The sequence below is a fragment of the Elephas maximus genome, chromosome 1 (assembly GCF_024166365.1).
Source record: "Elephas maximus indicus isolate mEleMax1 chromosome 1, mEleMax1 primary haplotype, whole genome shotgun sequence".
In the NCBI taxonomy this organism is placed as follows: domain Eukaryota; kingdom Metazoa; phylum Chordata; class Mammalia; order Proboscidea; family Elephantidae; genus Elephas; species Elephas maximus.
The window spans coordinates 235752059-235777712 of NC_064819.1; the positions used below are offsets into that span (position 1 = coordinate 235752059).

The window sequence follows — 25654 nt, forward strand, 5'->3', positions numbered from 1 at the left end:
GAACAAATCTGTCTTAGAAGAAGTACAACCAGAATGCTCCTTAGAAGCAAGGATGGCAAGACTGTGTCTTACATACTTTGGACATGTTGTCAGGAGGGATGAGTCCCTGGAGAAGGACATCATGCCTGGCAGAGTACAGGGTCAGCGGAAAAGAGGAAGACCCTCAACGAGGTGGCTTGACAGAGTGGCTGCAACAATGAGCTCAAGCAAAGCAACGGTTGTAAGGATGGCGCAAGATCAGGCAGTGTTTCGTTCGGTTGTGCACAGGGTCGCTATGAGTCAGAACCAACTCGACGGCACCTAACGACAACAGTGACGTGCAAAGAGCTGGAGATGGAAAACCAAAAGGGAAGAACATGCTCGGTGTTTCTCAAGCTGAAAGAACTGAAGAAAAAATTCAAGCCTCGAGTTGCAATAGTGAAGGATTCCATGGGGAAAATATTAAATGATGTAGGAAGTATCAAAAGAAGATGGAAGGAATACACAGAATCATTATATCGGAAAGAATTAGTCAATATTCAATCATTTCAAGAGGTATGGCATATGATCAGGAACCGCGATGGTACTGAAGGAAGAAGTCCAAGCTGCTCTGACGGCATTGGCGAAAAACAAGGCTCCAGGAAATGCTGGAATATTAATTGAGATGTTTCAACAAACAGATGCAGCGCTGGAGGTGCTCACTCATCTATGCCAAGAAATACGGAAGACAGCTTCTTGGCCAACTGATTGGAAGAGATCTGTATTTATGCTTATTCCCAAGAAAGGTGATCCAACCAAATGTGGAAATTATAGAACAATATCATTAATATCGCACGCAAGCAAAATTTTGCTGAAGATCATTTGAAAACAGCTGCAGCAGTGTATGGAGAGGGAACTGCCAGAAATTCAGGCCAGTTTCAGAAGAGGATGTGGAACCAGAGATATCATTGCTGATGTCAGATGGATCCTGGCTGAAATCAGATAATACCAGAAGGAGGTTTACCTGTGTTTTATTGATTATGCAAAGGCATTTGACTGTGTGGATCATAACAAACTATGGATAACACTGCAAAGAATGAGAATTCCAGAACACTTGTGCTCATGAGGAACCTTTACATAGATCAAGAGGCAGTTGTTTGGGCAGAACAAGGGGATACTGATTGGTTTAAAGTCAGGAAAGGTGTGCATCAGGGTTGTATTCTTTCACTATACCTATTTAATCTGTATGCTGAACAAATAATACGAGAAGCTGGACTATATGAAGAAGAATGGGGCATCAAGATTGGAGGAAGACTCATTAACAACCTGTGTTATGCAAATGACACAACCTTGCTTGCTGAAAGTGAAGAGGACTTGAAGCACTTGCTAATGAAGATCAAAGACCACAGCCTTCAGTATGGATTACACCTTAATATAAAGAAAACAAAAATCCTTACAACCGGTCCAGTGAGCAGTATCATGATAAACGGAGAAAAGATTGAAATTGTCAAGGATTTTCTTTTACTTGGATCCACAATCAACAGCCATGGAAGCATCAGTCAAGAAATCAAAAGACGCATTTCATTCGGCAAATCTGCTGCAGAGGACCTCTTCAAAGTGTTAAAGAGCAAAGATGTCACCCTGAAGACTAAGGTGAGCCTGACCCAAGCCATGGTATTTTCAATCACATCATATGCATGTGAAAGCTGGACAATGAATAAGGAAGACCAAAGAAGAGTTGATGCCTTTGAGTTGTGGTGGTGGTGAAGAATATTGAATACACCATGGACTGCCAAGAGAATGAACAAATCTGTCTTAGAAGAAGTACAACCAGAATGCTTAGAAGCAAGGATGGCGAGACTGAGTCTTACATACTTTGGACATGTTGTCAGGAGGGATCAGCCCCTGGAGAAGGACATCATGCTTGGCAGAGTATAGGGCCAGCGGAAAAGAGGAAGGTGCTCAACGAGGTGGATTGACACATTGGCTGCAACGGTGGGCTCAAGCTAACAACGATTGTAAGGATGGCTCAGGACGGAGCAGTGTTTCGTTCTGTTGTGCATAGGGTCGCTATGAGTCGGAACCGACTCGACAGCACCTAACAATGACAACATCGTAAAATGAACACCTGTACTTTTGTGTAGTCATATAAGGTGGAAAACCCTTGTCAGGACACTGTGTGATATCGTGTGCACTAGTTCAGGATCTCATCTGTGCTGCCTGAGTTGGGGACCTATCATCGCATTTTTGTCTGATCTTGGATTTCCTGGTGTTCTCCATACTGGAACTAAAGGGCTGCTTCTAAAATGCAGGTCTAGCCATCACCTTCCCTAAGTTAAAACACTTGGATGAGTGACTTCTCATTATTCCTACAAGTGAGTCCAGTTGCTTGAACACGGCTTGCAAATGACTGTTACCTTACCAGCTTCATTGTACGTCGTCTTGATTCTGGGTATTTGAAGATGTTCTTCCTTCTTCTTAGAACCACCTGCACTCTTTCTCCACTTTTGCTTTAAGTTCCTTTAACTCTTTCTTATCCTTTGAGTCCCAAGTTATATGTAGAAAACCCCAAAGCCTTCCTTGCCCCGCTCACCACCAGCCCACATTTAGAATGTACTCTTGTACGTTCCTGGAAAGTCCCGATTGTCATATTTGTTGTAATTGCTTAATCATCTCTTAACTTGCTCCATCTCCACACCCCACACGAGTTTCCAGGAGGGCAGACTTTTATCTGTTAGTTAATACTTCTCTTGTAGAATAGTTCTCAAAAGTATTTTTTAAGAATACAATCATGTTTTTAAAGTTCCAAGGGCTACACAGTCATGTGCTGCATAACGTCCTTTTGGGCAATATCCAACCACATACACACCTGTAGTCCCATAGGGTTGTAATAGAGTTCAGAAATCCCCATCAGAGAATGGGATGTAGCAGATGTAACTGGACACAGCGAATGCACACACTTCCTGCGCGCAGCGTGCATATCTTATGTCTCTTGTGTGCAAAGCGATTGTGCCACCAGGCATACGATGGTACTATACATACATAAAGTATAATGCAGATGTCTTGATAGTCAAATGCCAATGTTACCGGCTTAGGTATGTACCGTCCTGCATTTTGTATTATTATTTTTAATTGAACTTTCCCTGGTTACAAGTTAGAAGTTTACAGAATAACAGTGTATGCTTCAACTCGTAGGCAGCAGCATCCAATCTCATGTATCACATGTCTCTTTAGTGTTGTAGTGTTCTCTCTCAGCTTAATTTTCTTTCAAAAATATTACCTCGAAGTGGATCGTTGCTTCCAAACACAGCAAAACCCAGTGCTAATGATAGCAGCAAGAGGCAAAGGGGAAGGAAGTACTGACTCGAAGTGAAACAAAAGATTATTACACAACGTGAAGGTGGAAAATCTGTGATGCTATTGCTCTCAATTTAGGCATGTGGAGACAACGTCCAAATCACGTAATGCCTTATTTCACAGAACGTATTGTGGATGTTAAGCAGCATCACATGACTGTAATGTATTAAAAAAAAAAAAAAAAAAAGTTGATAGAGTATTTTATGAAAAAAGATATAAAGTTATATTTGTAGCAACTATTAAAGGGAAAAAGCCTGTTCATAATAAAAATCTAGAAGGAAATAAAAATGTTTTTCTAGAGTAGTAGATTATGGATAAATTTTAAAATACAATTTTAAGGGAATGTAGACACTCTCCTAGACTCAGATAGTACCTATATTCATTTGTTTATCAGTCCAGACTAATTAAGAGTTTTCTGCTTTCAGTCCTTGTGTATATTTCTCCCAAATAGAAATATGATGCCATCCTTTGTAGCTTAAGAATTTTCACTGTATTCTCCCATCTTGGTAGTGTATCATCGATAACCTTTTTCAAAATGGATCAGACTTGTATATATGGACGGGGTTGAGGGGAATCTGTTGAGGCAGGCAACTCTCTTCCTTAGTGATCTCATCAAATAGAATAGGGAGTTCCTTGGCAGCCAAAGTATGCCCGTTTCCTGTTGCTCATTTTGACATCATGTACAGTTTGCGCACTTCTGCAAGCCTTGATTCATGGACAATCATCCATGGCTTGGACGCGCTTCATCTCCTCTTGGACCATGCTTAACTTAACCTCGGATTCTTAAAGTGATTTCCAGTACGTGGTTTTTCCTCACCACTTTTCAGTTTTTGTTTCTGTTGATAATTGTATCTTACTAAAAGTTACAGGCTCACTGTTGTTACTTTTATTAGCTATGATGTGATTCTTAATGTTCATACCAAAAAAAACCCAACCCATTGCCATCAAGTCAATTCCAGCTCATAGCAACCCTGCAGAACTGCCCCATAGGATTTCGAAGGAGCACCTGTTGGATTCCAACTGCCAGCCTTTTGGTTAGCAGCCAGGTTCTTAATCACTGCCCCATCAGGACTTCTATGTTCATAAAACACCTCAAAATATGTCGCAAATATAGCCAGCACCAAGAATCAACAACCATGCATAGTCAGTAGTACCATCACTGACCGCAAGCAAAGCTGCTGGGCACTGTTACTAACGTTGAAGGTCTTAAGTAGTGGAATTTCTTAAAGTGATTTCCTCAGAAATAATATATGCTGCACTCCAGCACAAGAGTGCTTTTAGTCATAATTGGTCCTACTGTAGAGGAAAAAGTTCCGAACCTCTTAGTTCTAGAATTGACTCCAGTACCTAACACTCAATCCCTGTAACTTAACTCTCACTGATGTATTTTATGCCTGCTTAAAAATGCATTATTTAGATTGGTATATAGAGTGTTTCCCAAGAAATAGGGGAGTATTTGCAATTTACTTCAGAAGTAGAATATTCTTCATCCCTAAAAGGGACGTGGTGTTTACATTTCACGTTTTATTTATTGTCATATGATTCTTCAAGTGTTACTCCATAGCCCTTGTTAGATAGCCAAGCATAACAAGTATTCAAGTGTTTTGTTTACAAAGTGGCACAAATTCCTAATTTCTGTTTAATTTTACTCTAAAGTGCAGCTGATGGGAGACATAGGACCTTGTTACATACCTTACAGAGTTAAGAGGATCAGATGAGATAAGAAAGATTAAATACTTTATAAACTATAAGGCACTGTTAAAATATGGACTTTTATTTGCATCTGAGAAAAAGGCCTTTTATAAAAAGATAGATTTAATTACCCTTTTTTTTTTTTTTTTTTCCTAAACAAGGAAAAGTGAATCAAAGTTCTTAACTGTCTGGAACGAAATGGTGCAGAAGATTTAATCTTATTTGACTCCACGGTAGTTTCGTTGTTGTTGTTAATCATATAAAAAAAAAACTAAGCCAAACCTGTTGCTGTTGAGTGGATTCAAACTCGTAGTGACCCTGTAGGACAGAGTAGAACTGCTCCGTAGGGCTTCTAAGGAGCAGCCGGTGGGTTCGAACTGCCAACCTTTTGGTTAGCAGCCAAGCTCTTCATCATGCGTGGTAGAGGTCGAATATTCTTGGATGACATTTGAAGAAATTATCAGCCTTTTTTCCCGTTTACTTTGTTCTCTTTTGGCCGTAACTTGAGGTTCACAGTTTAAGTACGATATTTACTACAACAAGGGCCTGCCTTTGGATATCTTGTGGCACAACAAAGAGAAGGTGGGAAGCAACTAAAATCACTTATCTTGGATGTCACCATGGTGCCCACATCCAAAAATAGCTTGGGTGACTTGTCACATGGCTCTGGGCGCCAGGCATCTCTCTGCTCCTGGTCTTCTCTGAAATCAGCAGAAGTCTCACGAATGTCTCCTTGTGGGCAGTGAGGTATTAGAAGGGTTCTCGGACAAATGGGCATTAGACAGTAGTCTTGCCTGGACATCGTGCAGGATCATTTGGGGTAAGCTTAGCTCTGCAGTTACCCCCTAAAATGATGTGTAATAGTTTCATCTGTATTCTTTCTAGAGATGTCTATAGTCAGATACTTAGAAGCGCTTTGTGGTCTTCTTCCTAAATTTTCTCATTTGTTCTTCCACTGACAGCGTGTATAAACTTCATATTAATACCATGTTTAAACCAAATTCATTGCTGTCGAGTCGATTCCGACTCACAGTGACCCTAAAGGACAGAACTGTCTCACAGGGTTTCCAAGGAGCAGCTGGTAGATTCGAACTACAGATCTCCTGGTTAGCAGTCATAGGTACTGCACCACCAGGGCTCCAGTTCCATTTGTACTGTCACTGAATTTGCTTTGTCTTTCTGCAAAGACTGTAAATCTCAAGGACAAGGACTGTCTCATTCTTTATATCACTGGGACAGTAACAGGCCTTTGATACGTAATCAGAATCAGATAAATTTCTTTTCCTTCCTGTACACTCAGTGTTCACTCTAAATGTTGTGCTGTCTGAGTCAGTTACCAACTCATAGCACCCCTGTGTACAACAGAACGAAACACTGCTTGGTCCTGCGCCATCCTCACAATCGTTGCTATGTTTTAGCTGATTGTTCTAGCCACTGTGTCAGTCCATCTCATTGAGGATCTTTCTGTTTTCACTGACCCTTTACCAAGCATGATGTCCTTCTCCAGGGACTGGTCCCTCCTGATAACACGTACAAAGTACATGGTAGTATAGTTTAACATAGTCCTACTGTTAGAATTTTTTGTCAGTTATTCATTGTAACATCCTACAGGATCTGTCTCTTACTTCCCTTCAGACTACCACTACCACATGCATACACTTTTTAGAATTTTTCTGCCTATCCCTGACAGACATCTCTCGCAACTGATAGTTTCTTAGGTCATCATTACCTTCAGGTTCCTCCTTTTCTCTTCATCTTCCACTGTAGAGCAAGGGTCTGGTTTGTATTTATATATCATGGGGCTGCTCTGAGCTGGAATTGACTGGACAACAACGGATTTGTTCTATTGCTGTGACCATATAATCTGATAATACCTATCTAAAATATAATAAAATTTTAGAGATCTTTTTTCTCTACAAAACAATGATCTGAACCCAGTAATGCTGATATTTTAGCCTGAATTGTGGACATACAGATCTTTAAAAGGTTTGTCATTCTTATTATAGCTTAGTGTAAAATATAAAATGTCAGATTGTACATACTGTATTTAACATAGAAAGAAAAAAGAGCTTATTAGAGACGTGATTTTTTTCATTCTGGGGTCATTACTGGGGCCTTGGTGGTGCAGTGGTTAAGAGCTATGGCTGCTAACCAAAAGGTTGGCAGTTCTAATCCACCAGCCACTCCTTGGAAACCCTATGGGGCAGTTCTGCCCTGTCTATAGGGTCGCTATGCATCAGACTCGACCTGATGGTACCAAGGTGTGGAGATCATTACTACTTTAGAATACATATATTTGTACCTTACTGAAGAAAGGCAGAACGTACCATCCTAATGTAAAACTCTTTATTAGTTTTATTTAGTTTAAATGAAGGTAACACTGGTGAAGAGCGAGCTTCTTGGATCAAGTGGACACATGAGACTATGTTGACATCTCCTGTCTGGAGGGGGGATGAGAGGGCAGAGGGGGCTAGAAGCTACTGGAATGGATACAAGGAGAGAGAGTGGAGGGGGAGAACTGTGCTCTCTCATTGGAGGGAGAGCAATTAGGAGTGTATGGCAAGGTGTATGTAAATTTTTTGTATGAGAGACTGACCTGATTTGTAAACTTTTCACTTAAAGCACAATAAAAATTAAAAAGAAAAAAAAAAATGAAGGTAACACTATGTGTCTGTATTTTGAATGTTTTAAGCTTTTCTACTTAAATAATATGCTTCATTCTTTACCTTGTTCTGTCTGTGGTGGAGTTGTTGCTACTAAGCTAGGTGTTATGATTAAACGGGAGGATGTCAGTGTAATGGACAGCACAGAAAGATAAGGCGAGCCTCCCCTTGGTGTGTCTCTAACGTTTCGGCCAGCGCATTTCTCAGTCAAACAGTAGGGTCTTCTTGGCATGTCATTTGAACTAAGGGCTTGCTTTGAAAAAGATAAGCCAGCTTTATTGCCCAGATGAAGTAATGATGCTAATTTATCTTTGCCTGTCCAGCTAAGCACAGCATTGTTGAAAGGGATAGTGAGAAATAACTGAGCCTTCTGATACAGCTACACAATGTTGCATTTCTGTAAAGATTCTAGGTGTTTCACGTGGTTACATTTGTAAGCATCACTGTTTTTGTATTGAAATCAGCATCATATCTACATCATGGTTTGGTTTTTAGGTGCCGTCCAGTGGGTTCTGACTCATAGCGACCTATGTATGACAGAAGGAAACACTGCCCAGTCCTGCGCCATCCTTACTATGTTTTTGAGCCCATCATTGCAGCCACTGTGTCAGTCCATCTTATTGAGCGTCTTCTTTCTTGCTGACCTTCTACCTTAGCAAGCATGATGTACTCCTCCAGGGACTAGTCCCACCTCCTAACATGTCCCAGGTACAAAAGACAGTCTTGCACCCCTCCCTTCTAAGGAGCATTCTGGCTGTACTTCATCTAAGACACATTGGTTCATTCTTCTTGCAGTCCATGGTATAGTCAGGATTCTTCACCAGCACCACAGTTCATTCGTCACCAGCACCACAGTTCAAGTGCATCAATTCTTCTTTGGTCTTCCTTATTTACAGTCCCGCTTTCACATGCGTATGAGGCGATTGAAGATACCATGGCTTAGATCAGGTGTACTTTAGTCCTCAAGGTGACATCTTTGCTTTTTAACACTTTAAAGAGGTCTTTTGCAGCAGATTTACCCCCATGCAATATGTCGTTTGATTTCTCAACGGCTGCTTCCATGGACGTTGACTTTGGATCCAAGTAAATGAAATCCTCGACAACTCCAGTGTTTTCATAATTTGTCATGATGTTGCTTATTGGGCTAGTTGTGACAGTTTTTGGTATTTTTATGTTGAGGTGCAATCCATACTGAAGGCTGTAGTGTTTGATCTTCATCAGTAAGCGCTTCCTCTTCTCTAGGCAAGCAAAGTTGTGTTACTTGCATATCACAGGTTATTAATGAGTCGTCCTCTGATTCTGATACCGTATTTTTCTTCATATAGTTCAGCTTCTCAGATTATTTGCTTAGCATACAGATTGTCTAAGTATCGTGAAAGAATTCACCCCTGTTGCACACCTTTCCTGGTGTTAGATCACTGGGTATTCCCCTTGTTCTGTTCAAACAACTGTCTCTTGGTCTGTGCAAAGGTGTTCCACATAAGCACAATTAAGTGTTCTGGAATTTCTGTCCTTTGCAATATTATCCATAATTTAATTTGTTATAATCCACACAGCCCAATGCCTTTGCATAGTCAGTAACACACAGATAAACATCTTTGTGGTGTTCTCTGCTTTCAGCCAGGATCCCTCTGACATCAGCAATGATACCACTCTTTCCACATCCTCTTCTGAATCAGCTCGGATATCTGACAGTTCCCGTTCTACGTTCTACTGCAACCACTTTTGATTTGTCTTCAGCAGAATTGTGCTTGTTTGTAATATTAATAATTGATAATTTCCACATTCTGTTGGATCACTTTTCTTTGGAATGGGCACAAATACGGATGTCTTCTAGTTTTTTTGGCTAGATAGCTGTCTTCCAAATTTCTTGACATAGACCGGTGAGCACCTCTAACACTGCATCGTTTGTTTAAACCTCTCACTTGGAGGGCTAGGAGAGAGCGCAAAGAAGTGTTCAAGATGGAGACAATGGTTGTACGCGCATAGATGAAAAGGCATAGATCTCTCAGTGACTAGGCAAGGCCTCTGTACGTATGTAGGATGCATGTTTAAAATAGAAGATCATGTGGGGCCAGATCATAGATAGCTTTAGATACTGAATCATTTATATATTTTTAGAGAACAAGAAACTTGAAAAGTTTTGAGACATGGGAATATTAAGAAATGTTAAGATGAAAGCTGTATTTTGGAAATTCAGTCTTGCCATTAGTATAGATTTATTGGTGGATGGGTGCTATTAATAGAATCTTGCAGTAGTTTTGGTAGTAAATCAACAACTAGGACAAGATCAACAACAGTAGATGGAAAGGGTAGGGCCAAATCCAAGGTAAATGGAGTGGCAAACATTATCATGACTGGGAACAATCCTGGTTTATACCTGCTATTGAAGCACAATATTAATAGTGCTTTTGAAAGTTTCTTGGTTTTAACAATAGATCACATGGTGACCCTGAAGATAGATTGCCATGAAGTTGATAAGCCGTTGCTGTTGAGCAATTCCAACTCTTAGTGACCCTGTAGGACAGAGTAAAACTGCCCCATAGGGTCTCCAAGATTGTAATCCTTATGGAAGCGGACTGCCACATCTTTCTCCTGTGAAACACCTGGGGGATTCTAACCACCAACCTAGAAGTTGGCAGCCGAGCACTTTTACCACTGTGCCACCAGGACCCCTTATAGAATTGATAGCACTTGATAGTGATTAGATCAAGAAAGGGGAATGATGATGGCATAAGAAAGCAGAAAATATGTGCAGTCTTTTGAAATTCTTACGATCATTATAATTTCAATGAATTTTCCTTTTTGGGGAAATAAATGTAAAATTCTTGTTCCTGAATACCACAATCAAATCTTGTATGTTTAAAATCCCAGGTTTTTTTTTCCTACTAATGAACACATCTGAGCTTTGAAATATTTGCAAAGTGATAGATACTGAAGAAAATATACTGTATATTTAATCTTATCTAAGATTTTCATTCATTCCAACTAAGAGCAAGGCTTTTTATTTATTTATTTATTTATTTTTGAAAATATGCACAGCAGAACATACATCCAGTTTCTACATGCACAGCTCAGTGTCACTGGTTAGTTTCTTTACATCATATCACCGTTCTCATTAATCTGTACCCATAATGTTACACCACCGTTGCCTTAGATGTAATACCCCCTAAACTTCTCATCTATGCTTTAGAGTTACTTTTGTCAATTTGATCTCATGTAGATAATTCTTTGATACAGTACAGCGCTCAAGGCTGACGTTCTTTACTAATGTAGCTAAGCTGTTGTTTAATTTGGAAACCCTGGTGGCGTAGTGGTTAAGTGCTACGGCTGCTAACCAAGAGGTCTGCAGTTCAGATGCGCCAGGTGCTCTTTGGAAACTCTGTGGGGCAGTTCTGCTCTGTCCTATAGGGTCGCTATGAGTCGGAATCGACTCGACAGCAGTGGGTTTGGGTTTTTTTTGGTTTGTTGTTTAATGTAAAGTTGACTTCAGAGGATAGTTTTGGTTTAAGGCTTAAAGATTTATTCAGAGCAGTAGATTCAGGGTGTGCTGCAGCCTCCAAGGATCTAGTAAGTCTGGATTCTGTAAGAATTTGAGATTCTGTTCCTTACTTTTCTCCCTTTTGATCAGAATCCAGCTTTGAGTCCATAGTGAAAGCGTTCAGTAACAGCAGCCAGGTACCATTTGGTTCTGGTGTCATGGCATTGGAGGCATTAGTTCATGGAGGCAGTTAGACCTGCAGACCATTGCCTTCTCCAATTCCTGGGTTGCCGTCTTCCTCTGTTGCTTCCGGTGATGAGACCAATTGTCTTGTCTTGAATGGCTGCTGGCAAACTTTTAAGACCGAACCAGGGAAGCAGAACAGAAACTTTTAAATGATACTAAGCCGGTTGACAACAGTCGCACAACCATGCCCTGAAACATTCAAAGAAAGCCAATCCCATGAGGTGTGTGGTTGTACCTAAGAAGTATCAGCAACTGCAGCCTCTTGTTTTTCTTTTTGGTTGCTGTTGTTGGTATAAAGTTATAGTTAAAACATTTGCCATTTCTCCCTTTTTCTGGTGGACCACTTACTGGTATCAGTTACGTTAGTCAGATTGTGTAGCCACTGCTCTTAATCGGTGCCAATTTTCTCATCACCCTTAGACCTAAACTCACCACTTTCCTGAGAATTTTAAGAGAAGTCTAATAAATTTGATATAGCTTACCTGGAATGTTTTCAAGTAGAAATGCAGCTAGTTGAGACCATCTTGTATGTTGGCACACTGTGGCCGTTACATCTCTGATAGGATGAGCTTTAGTGGGCCGCATCTCTCTGTTTCCTGGAGTTTTTCCCCTGATGTAAACAGGTGACCATTGTCACCTAGTATCTATTTTAAGACTGCATAGATGCAGCAGTGATGTATATGGACTGTCTGCAAATGCTTAATGTTCTTCTGTTTTCTGTATGTAGGCGGAAGGAGAAGACAGCCTTAAGAAGATGCAGCTGATGGAACTTGCGATTCTGAATGGCACTTACCGAGACGCCAACATTAAATCACGTAAGAACAAGACTGAGGCCCAGTGTTGCTGGCGTGCCAGCTCTCGTCTGCAGACCCTTCTCCTTTTCGCAGCACAGCTCGTGAACAGTTAAACCCGTAGGAAGAGTTGAAGTAATTGTGTCCCTTGATAACCAAGCATACTCTTATCAATTTTATTATATGCCAGCATATCTAAGCTTTGGGTTTTGTAACTTGTATACTTTCAGTGAAATTTCAACTGTAAATTCAAGAGTTGCCAGAAATTTTGTGTTCTGTTATCTACTGAATATTTAAGACTCTCAGCTTATTTTGTTAAATTTATGCACAAGACGGAAAATTTTGAAAGCTTTTCTTAAAAAAAAAAAACCTAATTTGGAACATACAGTCAAATTTATCTGAATGAAATTGTCTTTTTGTTAAATTCTGTCTTTTCACCTTGCTTGGCATGTTTTCCCAACAGTATTTTTTCCCTGTTGATTTCATGTATGAGTTCACAGAGATTACAGATTCCTGTTTTTACACATTTGAGTATGTTTTCAGAAGCTGTAAGAGCATTAGTTTTTTTTTAGTTTAAAATAGAATAACATGAAATGTATATTTTGAGACAATGTAAACTATAACATGTCATTTATATAAACATACTATCATTATATTAAAATTAACTAATGTTTTAGAGAAATAGAATTTTAAAGTCCCAGCCAACTTTCCAAACTGAAGGCAACGCGCAGTAGGTTTAGGAGTGGTTGCTTTATAAATGGTTGATTTTAATTTCCTCATGAGAATTGAGCATGTCATTAAAAGTCATGTATTTAGGAGGGTAATATTTTTTGTCTTTTCGTTTTCTTTGAAGAATTCCTAAATATGCCCGAAATTTACATATACTTTTAGTGATTACTTGACTAACTTAATACAATGAAAATTTTTTTCTCTGATTTGAAACTGAGGCTTCTGTTTAGAATTATGCCAGAACTGTGTTTCTGTGGACTCCGATTACAAATTTTTTTTTAACAACTTTCAGTGCAAGTGTTTTCTTGCTTCTGCATGCATCTTAGTCTCATGAAATCTTAAAAACATAGATGTATCCAATATGTGGACTAAATGCAATCTATTTTAATGATCTCGTTCATTTTCTTACAATGGCTTTTTAAGTTGTGCACATTTATTCTTTAATCACACTGGGAGAGGGAAGCCATTTGCATTTGGTGTGCTTTGGCATTTTTGTGTGATCAGCGCATGTACTAATGATTTCCTTTTGTTTTTCTTCCTTCCTGCTTTTCCCTTTCTTTTTTCCTACTGCCCTCTCATTTTTCCGTGTTTACACTGCTATCTCTGTACTTCCTTCTAAATTTCTTTGCTTACTGTAGCAGCCCTTGCCTTTTCTCTTGCAGCAACAGCCCAGGCTGCTCCAAGGATTATTACTGGCCCTGCGCCTGTCCTCCCACCAGCTGCCCTGCGTACCCCGACGCCAGCTGGCCCTACCATAATGCCTTTGATCAGACAAATACAGACCGCTGTCATGCCAAACGGAACTCCTCACCCAACTGCTGCAATCGTCCCTCCAGGACCTGAAGCTGGTTTAATTTACACGCCCTACGAGTACCCCTACACGTTGGCACCAGCTACATCGATTCTTGAGTATCCTATTGAACCTAGTGGTGTGTTAGGTAAGTTATTCTCCCTACATGGTTAAGAGACATCCCTTCATAGTTTTTGCTGCCCTAGACATTGAAATGATCATATCACATATAAAGAGGCAAGACAAATTTCCATGAGGAAAGACTGACACTTGAATTTTGCTTTTTCTCAAACTCCCAAAGAGTTTACTCTTTTTAATAATTGTACCTTAAATTTGTTCAAATTCACGTTGTTGTATGTCTGGGTAAATTTCCTCATTTGCCATTACTAAGGTCATTCTGAGTTTTAGGTCTTCCCCACATCCCCATCACCCTATCACTGAAAAAAACAAACCAAACCCACTGCCGTTGAGTCAGTTCTGACTCATAATGTCCCTATAAGATAGAGTTGCCCCATAGGGTTTCTGAGGCTGTAATCTTAACAGAAGCAGACTGCCACATCTTTCTCCTGAGGAGCCACTGGTGGGTTCGAACCGCCAACCAAAACAAAAAGAACAAGAGAACTTGGCGGCTGAGCGCTTTAATTACTGCATCACCAGGGCTCCTTTGCCCATCACCACCACTACCCAAATTTAGATTTCTTTGTTTTTGAGATTTATTTAATTGCTGGCTAAATTTTAAAATTCTGTGTGAAAGCATTTTGAAGTCTTTATAAAACTTAAATTACTGTGAACATTTCTTCACTTTTTCTCTTCTGAAACTCTAGTTAGTACTAGACTTAGACGCTCTGAATGTCGATAGTACAGTCCATGATTGATGAGTCAACCCAAGACGCTGGATGCAGAGTCACACTTTAGGCAGAAATGAAGGTCATACTGTAAACGCTTAGTTAAGAATTGCAATACATGAACAAAAAGTGGTGTGCTCGAAGACATTACTAATGCCTTTTTTTTATAGAGTGGATTGAAATGCCAGTCATGCCTGATATTTCAGCCCATTGACTTGCGGGATGAAGGACTAGAATACAGCAGCCGTAAAACACGACCAGTCAATGTGGAACACACTGTTCAGTGCAGCCCCTTTGTTTCACCAGACAGAATCCGAATAATTGTTTTTTTCTGAATTGTATATGACCTTGGTGCTGCATGCATGCTGTTTACTTTTAGGACGTTGATTTTTTTTTTTTTTCCAGCATTAATACTGATTTATAAAATATTTGAAAGTCTTTAATGAACGTGGACACTAAGATATAAACTCAAAAATCCATTGTTGAATTCAATAAAGCCACGATGCTCTGTATGTTATCTGTGTGTATGCATGCACTCAGGAGCCTTTTGTTTTATGAACAAATACGTTTTATTGTACATGTTTTCCGTTCACCACTAAATCATTGTACGAAGTGATGACAGGTCAGAGTTACACCACAGAACTGTCTAGGAGAGGCTTGTTTCTGTTGCACATTCTTGAAGCATTTTTTTTTTTAAATAACATGTAACATATAACCTTTGTAAGTGTTTCTTTCCTATTAATACTCTGTCCTGTGACCCCCGCATGCTCCTTCCCCCCGAGAACTCCTCTCTGCTGCACCCACAGCATCTGTTGCTGAGGAGTTTCAGGACTGGGCCACCCTGCGGGTTGTGGCCTCTGTGGGCCAGATCTCCCTGGTGACAGTGTAGGACAGTGAAGAGGGGCGCGGGGAGTTTCCTGCTTAGAGACAGAGACAGGCACTGCAGCAAAATGTCTCATTTTAAAGCAATGTGGTTTTTGTTTTGTTGAGAAGTTTTTTTTTTTTTTTTAATAAAAGCCTAATTATTAGACTGACAAAATTAAAAGCAAAATGTGTGGATACCAAATTGGCACGCATAAGGTGGATAATAATGAGCACTAAATGAAAACAGAAAATGATGATTTGATTTAAATTCTCGCTTTGCCACCTAAGCAGTCAACTGTGACATTGACCACTTGGAAAACTGAGAAAATTATTTTAAACTGCTAAGTTACAATAAACTTGCACACAGATAACATGCATGCTCTATGTCAATTCTCACATTAAATCACATTAAAACAAGCAGTGCCCTTGAAGACAGCCGCAGACATGTGTGTTGGTAGTAGTGAGGAGATTGGTATCAGCGTCAAGTCTTCACTGGTGACTAATTTTTAATTCCCTTCCTTTTATCTTTAGGTATGGCTTTCCCAACGAAAGGCTAAGAATTCAAGAACGGTCTTAACTGAACCCTCATCAGATCTGAATTTAACAAATGCTTAGTCTCAGCAGCCTCCGGGGGAAAAAAAAGCTTAGCCTAGCAGTCAGTGACTTACTTGCACTTTTTGCACATAGATATAAAGTAAAATTATGTGATTAATTTGGTTTAGTCTGCAACATGACACAGTAACTGTAATTTATAAAGGAGTGTATAGTAGTATACTGACTGCTAAGTGTACTACACTGTTTGCTTTACTAATCACCTAATTCATTGCAGTTCATGCTCATTGACGCAGAGTGTAAAACCACGATCTGTAGGCTTTAAGAATTGCTTTTAAACCTTTGTAAGTGATGAACTCTGGAAGTGGTCTTAAGGTTAGCAAACAATTGTCAGTATTGAACGTGGCATCATTCAAGTAGGCCTGCTGCAAGAAAGGCACTTCAGTGAATATGTGACTAGTAAAGCTTAAATGGGTCTGTAGAGGTCACGGCACCCTGTAACCTGGGATTGTAAATGAGTGGACGAAATGGGTTAAGGCCAGGATGTTTGAAATGAATGCAATATTAATAGATGCATATATACGCGACATAGTATGGTTAAGTTTAAAACTACTGTGCCTTAACGTGTTTCTTAAAACAAACTTTTGTAGTAAATGAACATTTGAAATCCATTTTGATAAACCTGCTGTTAATGTTTTTTGTTTTGTTTTTTCCCTTGTGAATGTTTCTAACTTTGTCTTGGTAATTGCGGTTTAACTAGGTGCGGTGGCTACTAAAGTTCGGAGGCACGATATGCGCGTCCATCCTTACCAAAGGATTGTGACCGCAGACCGAGGTCAGTGTAGTTCTGCAGTTCTCGTTTGTAAGACATGCGCTGGGGGTCCGTCAAATTTGCAACACCACACCTGATGGAAACATGCAATAACTGCTTACCTGCACACCGTCTCTTTTCTTTTTCTAAATTCATTTGTTAGGATTGAGAGATTTAAGGGTTGGGTGTTCGTTTCCAATTTTTGGTTTTGCTCACTTCATATTTTAACTGAATAAATTCTGTGTTAGGACATACTATGGTTTATTCCCACTAAAACATACATTAGTCAGTTTGGGGAGCTGAGAAAATGTGATGTTGCCCCAGTTATTTTTCAGTAATGACATTTGCTAAAATTTACCTTTTAATTGTTGTAAAACTTCTGGTTGGTTTTGCAAAACAAATTGAGCGGATGGTGCTTTAATGAGAGAAGTAAAGGAATGTATGCCTCCTGTGTACTTTTGGAGAAAACTGAAGATTTGGCTTCATTTTCCTGTACAATACTTAGGCCGCAGTATGCGCCTGAGGGTGTGCATGTCAGGTACTCAGCTGACGTCAGCAAAGCCAGGCCTGTGAAGATGACTGGGATTGGTTGGGTTTTTTTATAAATCAGAAAATCAAGTCCCTTCTATTACGTTTCTCTTGCCAAAATGGATCCTCCGATGTTTGTCATTTGCTGCTAAACTATATTATCTGAAGGTAAATTATCTCTTGAAGTTCTGTGGTGGTATGAGATCCAGCTGTTATCGTATATCTTTTTGGACTAACCTGTGACTGGAAAATAAGTCTTCATTTTTCTCCTTTTTACCGTTTATAATTTGTGTCCTATATATACCCTTGGACTCTTTTATAAATTATTAAGTTTTTTGAGGAGTGATATTTTCGGTTTATTGACATTGAATTGCTTTCTAAGTTTTTTCATGGCAAGATAGGAATCCCAAGCAAGGTAGAAAAGAGCTCTTTATAAGCTTCTATGATACTGCACATTTTACTAATTACATTGATGAAGGTCTCTCATGTTGGTAGGAAAGAAGTGGTAGGATTCACACTCCGATCGTATCATCTTCTCTGAACTTTGTGCCTGCTTTACATTGTAACCTTAAAAACTGGTGGTAAATATCGGGCACAGCTGTTGTCCACATCAGACATATAAGGCCTTCCCAAAGGCAGCATTTACACACCATGCATCAAACGTAATTAAAGAGCCTTGGAGACTTCCAACTAATACGTACCTTACTTGTAGTGATTATTCAAAGAACAAAATAAACCTCAAGATACAATTACTCCTTTTAAGTGTGTTATATACCATCCTTGCAGCAGCAGAGCAAGTTCCCTAGGGAAGAGAGAAATTAAAAAAAAAAAAAAAAAGTCTCATTAGGCTTAAACTGGATAATTTCATGAATAATTTGAAGCTTTATTCATATTGCAAATGTCTAAAATAGTTTTAAAGAGTGTTTTACGGTGATTTTTATTCTGTTAACCTTTCCCTGTATGTCCCCTACACCCCCCCCCCCCCACCCTTTTAGGCAATTTCTCATAATTTTACCTTTACACAGTAATTACTGGCCTACTGAGTACCCCTGTGCCTTGAAATGGTTGAGAATATTGGAGGAAGATTTTACTGTATTTGGAAAATGATAACACATTCCATGCTTGGCTCTTTTGTACTTCCATGTTCTCATTAGTCTGTCACTGTTTTTATTCAAAATGCAATGTCAGCAAACCGAAATGGTGTTGTTGTTGTTGTTGTTGTTTTTTAAATAACAGAATACTTGTACTGCTGTTAGTCTCACTGTATGTACCCATTGGGTCTAAGGGAGATGTCTGAAGTCCTTCACTTAAATTATTTTATTATGATACTACTGTGTTCTCTATTTTTTGAGGGTTTTTTTTTTTCTTTTGCTTTGTTTTTAATCTTTTGAAGAAAAAATTAATATAAACATTCATTTACAGCAAGGAAACTCAGCCCTTGAACATATAACCATGTGACTTTATATGAGCATTTAGACTATGGCGCATGGTTGACATATACCTAGCTCTTTACTAAACATAAAAGCACCTCTACACGTATTTCAGAGCTCAATTGGAAGTTTATAAACAACCAGCGGACTTTTTAGCTGTAACAAGCTGCACGGTTTTGCACGGCTGACACGTGTGTCCTGTAGGGGCCAGGGCTTGGCAGAGGATGTGTTCTTAGTGTCGTGGGATGTATAAATGGTGGTTGGCATTGTTTATATATTCCACACGCCCATAAAATCAGTTCCTGAATAACAACTTTACAAAAACCATTGCTTACATAATTTGTCTAAGAAATATAATACCATTTTAATCAAAATTTAAAATAATTTCAAAAATGCTTTAAGGTTCTGTATTTCTGGAGTACCTGTGAAGTGGCATGGTTATACCATGTTAAATATTTATTTGCTTTTTTGATTTTGAAACAGCAGTTTTTATTTTAAATAAAAGTCCACTGATTTTTAAGAAATTCAGGGAAGATTTGGTTACATTGAAGATGCCGTATTTTTGTAGTATTTATAGAGTATCCTAAATGATAGACTGTAGAGAGCCGTTTTATTCTGTGAAGGCTAATCAGTCCATTATAGAGATCATGTGAACTCTGCAAACGTGACCCCGCCTGGGTGTTGCTGTGTAGAGTGGCACAGAATCTAACTTTGCCCTGAGCACCCTTTCATTCACATCTCCTCTGCCTTAGTCACAGTGGCAACAGTACAAGAAATCTATGAAACCTCAGAATATAGTAGAAATAATTAAGCTGTTGAATGAGTCTTAAAAATCATACTACTGTTAAGTGGACCAAGGTTGGTGGAGCAGAAGGTGGTAGAGGCGGAATAAGGAAGGAACGACACAAAGACTTTGGGGATGGTGACTTTTCCACTTGAGAACTACTTTATGTTTTACTGTAATTTTTTTATTTTATTTTATTTTTGTTCTGTTGTTTTGCAAAAGAAAATAGTATTTACAGGTGGCTTCTTTTAAAATATAAAATGATAAAGCAGGAATGTATATGAAGTGTCAGATTTTATTGTATTTGCAGAGTATTAGCTTTGAGATTGAATAAAGAAAGCTGTTTGTAGTTTCCAAATGCCTTATTGGTCTCAATTAGAAATTTCTTCTATTTTTTGATGTACTTAGAGCTTTTTGAGTATAGAATTTTAAATGGCAGGATTTTACAGTGTTTACATGCAAGTGCATTTTATAAGTGTTCTATATGTGTAAAATAGTATTTCAACTGGAAAGTGTTGGCTAGAGCAGAAGGCCTGGCCTTTTTCTGGTTCCCATGATGTTGCTACACTGCTAGACCACAGTTGAGTGTGCTCTGTATCATGAGGCCAAGAAGTTCCATGTTGTTTGTAAATAGAATAATTGAAAAAGCAATAAACGTTTATTGAACAAAAGAAACCTTGTTCGGCCCAGAGTCTATGTTGAACCAGAGTGCTGATAGAAATTTAAATTTCCTTAGACTCATGTCTGTTAGTCATCAGTTATTAATAACCACACCATCATTAATAGTTGCTTCAGTGCTTGCATCGGAGAGAATACTAATGCTTAATAGCAGTCAGACACCAGTAACCGCGCTGACTGTTTCAGGGGTCTGTACCCCAGACCTACTCATTGTTGTTGTTTCCAGTTTCTTCCATTGACTGCTACTAACTATTAGTTGTTAGTTATATTTTATTTCTATTTTTCCTGTTAACCAGTTTTTTGTTTTGTTTTATTTATTTTGGAGGGGGCGGAGTGGGCTCTCCTTCATTTGTTCAAATCATGATATGAAATTGTCATGATTTTCATTGTATTCTGTAGATGGTGTCAAATCAGTTTGTCAGAATTAAACATGCTTTTTTTTATTAGTTGTGATTAGTTTTTCATGTTGTCATTAAGCCGTCACTAGCTGAAACTAATCTCTTCTCTATCTTTTCTTTCTTTTTTTGTTTTGTTTTTTGTTTCTAACCACCCAGCCGCCACCGGCAACTAACCTATGACCTTCTGACCTCTGAACTCTTCACCCAATGATGACCTGACCATGCCTGCCTGCTGATCAGTTAACTGGTAATCGCCTTTGCTTGCCTGTCGTCAGCGCAGCGAGCTGAGGCACTTGTCCGTTCGTCTCACCATCTAACCAAACAAAAGACAAAGAAATTGTTGTCCTCCAAATCAGCTTTTTTTTCCTGTTTGGGTGAAAGCGGTTCTAGAACCTGCACTGAATAGTAGTAAAGCAATAAGGCCCAACTCATCCCACAGCACTGGTCACCTTCCATACCCCACCCCAAGCGAACGGTAAGAGGCCTCACTTAGAGGGGAGACAGATGGTCTTCAGCCACTCAGTGACAGGCAGTTACTGTGAGAGACTTCCGGAGCCTTCCTTCTCTAGTGGAGTCCCAGCTCTCTCTGAATGTACTGTGTGGTGACGCATCATGCATGCTCCTTTGGTCAGGGATGTCATTGGTGAAGCAATCTCAAAAGTATTCAAAATTTGACATGCTCTTAGTCACTACAGTGCCCTCAGAGGGCAGACGTTGCCGCCTTTTTTACATTGCCTGCCAAAATTTGAAGTGTTAGAGGAAAGTGTGCCATGAGAGAACAGTTCACGAGGAATTTTAAAAAGTAATACAAAGAACAAAACTGCAACACTATTTTTTAAAAAAAGTAACTGAGTTAAAATTACTGACCCCTTCTTCTACACCTCCTTAAAAAGTGTGTGAGAACAAGGTACATGCATAATGTGTCACAGTCCTGGGCAGACCCTTGCGATGTTTTTTGAACCTCCCTGTACAGAAAAGCTCGTTGAGGATGTAAAGCCATGCTTGCCTACTTGCTGTATACATGTAATGAGGTTGTAGATAAAGTGTAGTGCATTGAAACAAATGAACAAAAGTAGATACTTTTACTATACAAGGGTGCTGGTGCAGAAAAAATATATATATTTTTGGAAATGTAGCATTTTATACTTTCAAGTGTTATAAAAAAAGAAAAAAGAACAAAGAAACCCTTTATTTCATTAAATGATTTTTTCTGGTGGTTGTCAAGAAACAAAAGACCAAAAGAGCCTTTTTGTCTTTCTTTTTTATTTTTTAAGTATTGGAATAAGTCTAAAGAAAAGAAAGTGCCTTATTTTCCTTCATGGTCATTCAGTCAGTGTCTCGTGAGAGCAGCTCCTCCCTTGGAATGCAGTCAGTGCCCGTGGCTCAGTCGCCCAGAGTGTGAGGACAAGGTGGGAGGGAGGGAGGGAGGCAGGAGTTGATGGCTTGAATTGGACGATTCGGGCCACATTACCTTGATGCAAATTTGCCAAATCTGATACTGTGAAAATATTTGATAACTTTTCTAATGCTTGACTAGTAAGTTTTAAAACATCATTCTTGTGAAATCATAACTGAGTACTTTTGGTTATTATAGTCTTCACTGTAAGCCCAAAGGATGCTGAGATAAAAATTACGTGTGATTTTTTTTGTTTAAACTGAACATCAGTTTACAGACAAAATTAGAGCTTTATTTTATTTGGAAAAGGGGGGTACGTTGGATTTTTTTATTAGTTGGAGATAATAGTATACTGTGGCCAACCTCTTCACAAAAATGAATCTTTGTGACCATCATTCTGAAAAAGAATGTTTTTAAATGACCCAAATTTAATCAGACTTCTTTGTACCATACCAGATGACTGGTATAGTCCATCTCTTTGCTGGTCTTAACCAACACACACCCCCTTTTTTTTTCTTTTCTTTTTTAACTTAAAAGGATGTGAAAAACCAGCATCATTTTGCATGTAAAGGATCAACTACATTTCCGTTTAAGCGTCCACTTTCTCATGAAGTTGAAAGAGTCGGTATTGTAGTTGAAGCCATTTAATGTGCGTAACGCCTACACCTAAATACTTGAGTTGATGATCATTAACTGCTCAGTACCAGACATGGCAAATCTCAAGTGACAGTGGCTGCCTAGCTTATCAACTCGGTCCCTCTTCCATACCTTCACAGCTTCAAGGTCAAAGGTCGGCAGTCAGCTCAGTGAGCACCTCCGTGCGTGGTGACCTCAGCCATCTTGTCTCACTTGGAAACCGTTTTCAGTTTATTTACTATGCAATAGACATTCATGGTGTTGCACTCAGCTAGCTTTGGTTTAGCGTGCCACTGCTTTGTCTTCCTGTTACACATACAGTTGTTTTGATTTATTACAATATATGCTGTGCCATTTTGATTTTTGTTTGGTTGGTTGAATAAATTCGCGACACTCAAAACACTTGAGGTGATAGTTGTTAAAGAGGATATACCAGTATTTGATCCAGTTTCATCTCAACTATGTTATACCTGGGTATTTTAGATGTTTGTCAAAGGTCTTTTATTGGGAAGAAAGTAAATGTATGAAATAAATGTTTGACATTTATGAGTAATGTTGGCTCTGAACAAACTTTTGAAAACTTAGTTGACAAACTTTTGGATCAACTGAAAAAAAAAAAAGCATGACTTTTGAATGCCTTGGTTCTCAGTATTATCATTCTTTATTGAATTTATTTCTTATTAAAATATGTAGTTTTTAAGATTTTTTTTCTGACAGTATTATGTAATTTTTTTAGAGTGGGTAGGTGGGAGTGTCGCTTGTATGTTACCGTACAGCTGACATGTATTTCGTCTATTCTTTATTATCTTAGTAGTTTCATGCTCTGTATGTACCATAACCAACCTATTGCCTATGAGAAACATGTAAGATAATGTATTTACAGCCATTGTTACAAGTTTATAATGTATTTTTCTATCTTGTTTTATATGTATGTTATATAACATTCAAAAAAATTTTTTTCTTGATTGAGAAAAGGATACAAAATGCAAAATCCACAATTTTGATAACTGAAAATTGCCCATTGTTTTGCAGTACTTTATTATATTGGGTGTCTTGTCTTTCCTGGGCTTTTAGTTAGCTAATGAATGAATACATTAGACACTTTTGGGTTTTAGTTGGGATTTTACATAGCTTGCATTTTAATTCTTTGGTTCTTTGCTGTTTCTATTAACCCATAGCATTATTTTAATAAATGTTATAATACCAACCTACTAACTCTGGACTGTGTCTGTTTATTAACCTTTACATGTTTAATTAAAATAAACAAATAAAGACAAAAGAATGTAAAGTCTTGAGTTACTGGACTAACCCTGAAGAACGTGACCACAGATAACCTAGCGTGACTTGTTTCTGTGTTGTTCGTCAGCTGACAGTTCCGCACACCACTGTTCAAATGGCTTCGGTTGTTCTGGCCTTTGACCTTGCGGGGTAGGTGCCAGCAGGGACGGGAGCAGAGTAGCCTTCGTTCGAGGAAGCCGTCTTCTGGTCTTGCACTTGCCTTTCAGTGTCTGCGTTACTAATGCCACACTTTCTTACTGTTTTCTTCTCCGAAATAATCACTGTCTGCTCGCAGCAGAGAAAGAGACTCACTGTCACGACACACCTGGAGAAAACCAGTTTGATTCTTTGTTGAACCATTTCTTTTAACTTCCACAAATAGGTGTAATCTTGTGGTCACCTTAGGAAGCCAAGATTCTGATTTTGTCTCATCAGTATTACGGAGTTTTGTTTTAATTTGACATTTTTCTTTTGTAAAGTGCTGGACTTTAGCCAGCTGCTCCTGTCGGAGGAGCACCACATAGGTAAAGTCAGAGGCCAAAAGGGCTCTGTCTCTCCTGATGGTTCACAGCAAGCCCTTGGTCAGAGCACCGCAGCCTGTCCCCAGGAGGCCAGACAGCAGCACTGGGTTTTCTTCCAGTACATTTCCTCTCACTTCCAAAGCACAGTCCAGAAAGAGCATGAAGGCAGGAAAAGGCAGTGGGGGAGAACCCAGGGCTCCTGTGGTTACATACGGGTGACATCCTGTATGCAAATCAGTTTTGAGAAGATTTCTTAAATATCTTCATGGTTTTCTTGGCTGCAGCCTGGGTAAATTGACCTCTGTTTATGAATTCTTTATCTCTTGAGGTGTATTTTTATTTCACAGATACTGTTCGTACTTTCCTTTTCTGTGAAACAGTTATCCTGCTAGTAAAAGTTCTCAGGATGAATCTTTGCATTTGTAAATAATGGTTTATTTTTGGAAATCACGTTCTATTTATTCTAAAGTTCTTGCGGGGGGCGGTGCTTAAGTAAGTCACATGTTACAGAAGATACAACTGTACCAGTGTACTCCATCCCAACAAATCAAAGACTGTCAGTGTTGCTCTATTTCATACATGTTTATATGCATATATGAAATAGATAGAATAGTGCCAACAGCTGGTTTACTCATGACTAAGATGGCCGTTTGGATGATGGAGGCAAACACGGTCGTTTCTCGGATGGAGAGCAGTGTTCTCGCTAGACAGACAGGGCGTTGATACGCTGCTCCTAGTCAGAGTTACTGTTGCAGTAACAGTGCAGAGTACTCTTCTGTGAACATTTGAAGAAGTCTGTCAAGCTGCTGATACTCCAGCCGCCATGGTGCCACATCACTTAAACTGATGACGAGTTTCTGTGCAGTTACTCTGCCTTCTGTATGAAGTCTATAAATGCAGTCTCATCTCATTTTCAGTTAATGGTACTTTATGTATAATTAGGTTGTATTGTCACCTTTTATGTTGGAAAAGTTGTAAAAGCCAGTTTTTTAAAGGTAAAAATAACATAACAAATCCCAGTTTTTACAGGGTGTAGTGGTATTAAACTTGAAACTACCGAATTCTTATAATGATAGAATTCTAGAGTCCATTTATTGCTTTATCCTGTTATTTGACTAAATAAATGGAAGTTAAGCTTTCAGTCAGGAAGCTGGTGAAATTAATGTACTTAGTAGCTGATTTTTTTTTTTCTCACTTAGGCAAAATGTCAGGGAAAAACTGTAGGA

At 39.0% G+C, this 25654-nt stretch overlaps 2 protein-coding genes across 22 annotated transcripts in view; both read left to right on the forward strand.

The window, feature by feature from the left end:
- LOC126057249 (uncharacterized) overlaps positions 1–12117 on the forward strand; it is a 39408-nt gene extending 27291 nt beyond the window's left edge. For all 14 annotated transcript variants that reach the window (XR_007512659.1, XR_007512764.1, XR_007512872.1 and 11 more), the window contains one exon: positions 1–12117. This exon is cut by the window's left edge. The gene's annotated coding sequence lies outside the window, so the exon portion shown is untranslated.
- The window catches only part of QKI (QKI, KH domain containing RNA binding), a 154554-nt gene extending 130714 nt beyond the window's left edge, over positions 1–23840 (forward strand). Inside the window, exons 5-8 of one of the 8 annotated variants that reach the window (XR_007513132.1) lie at positions 12125–12212; positions 13556–13855; positions 14723–16803; positions 20754–20778. Coding sequence is in view for 7 of the 8 variants with exons in the window: in XM_049853293.1 (XP_049709250.1) it covers positions 12125–12212; positions 13556–13855; positions 16729–16877 (537 nt within the window). In the remaining variant the exon portion in view is untranslated. The other 7 variants (XM_049853116.1, XM_049853293.1, XM_049853370.1 and 4 more) reach the window with 7 other exon arrangements.
- The last annotated feature ends 1814 nt before the right edge of the window (positions 23841–25654 follow it).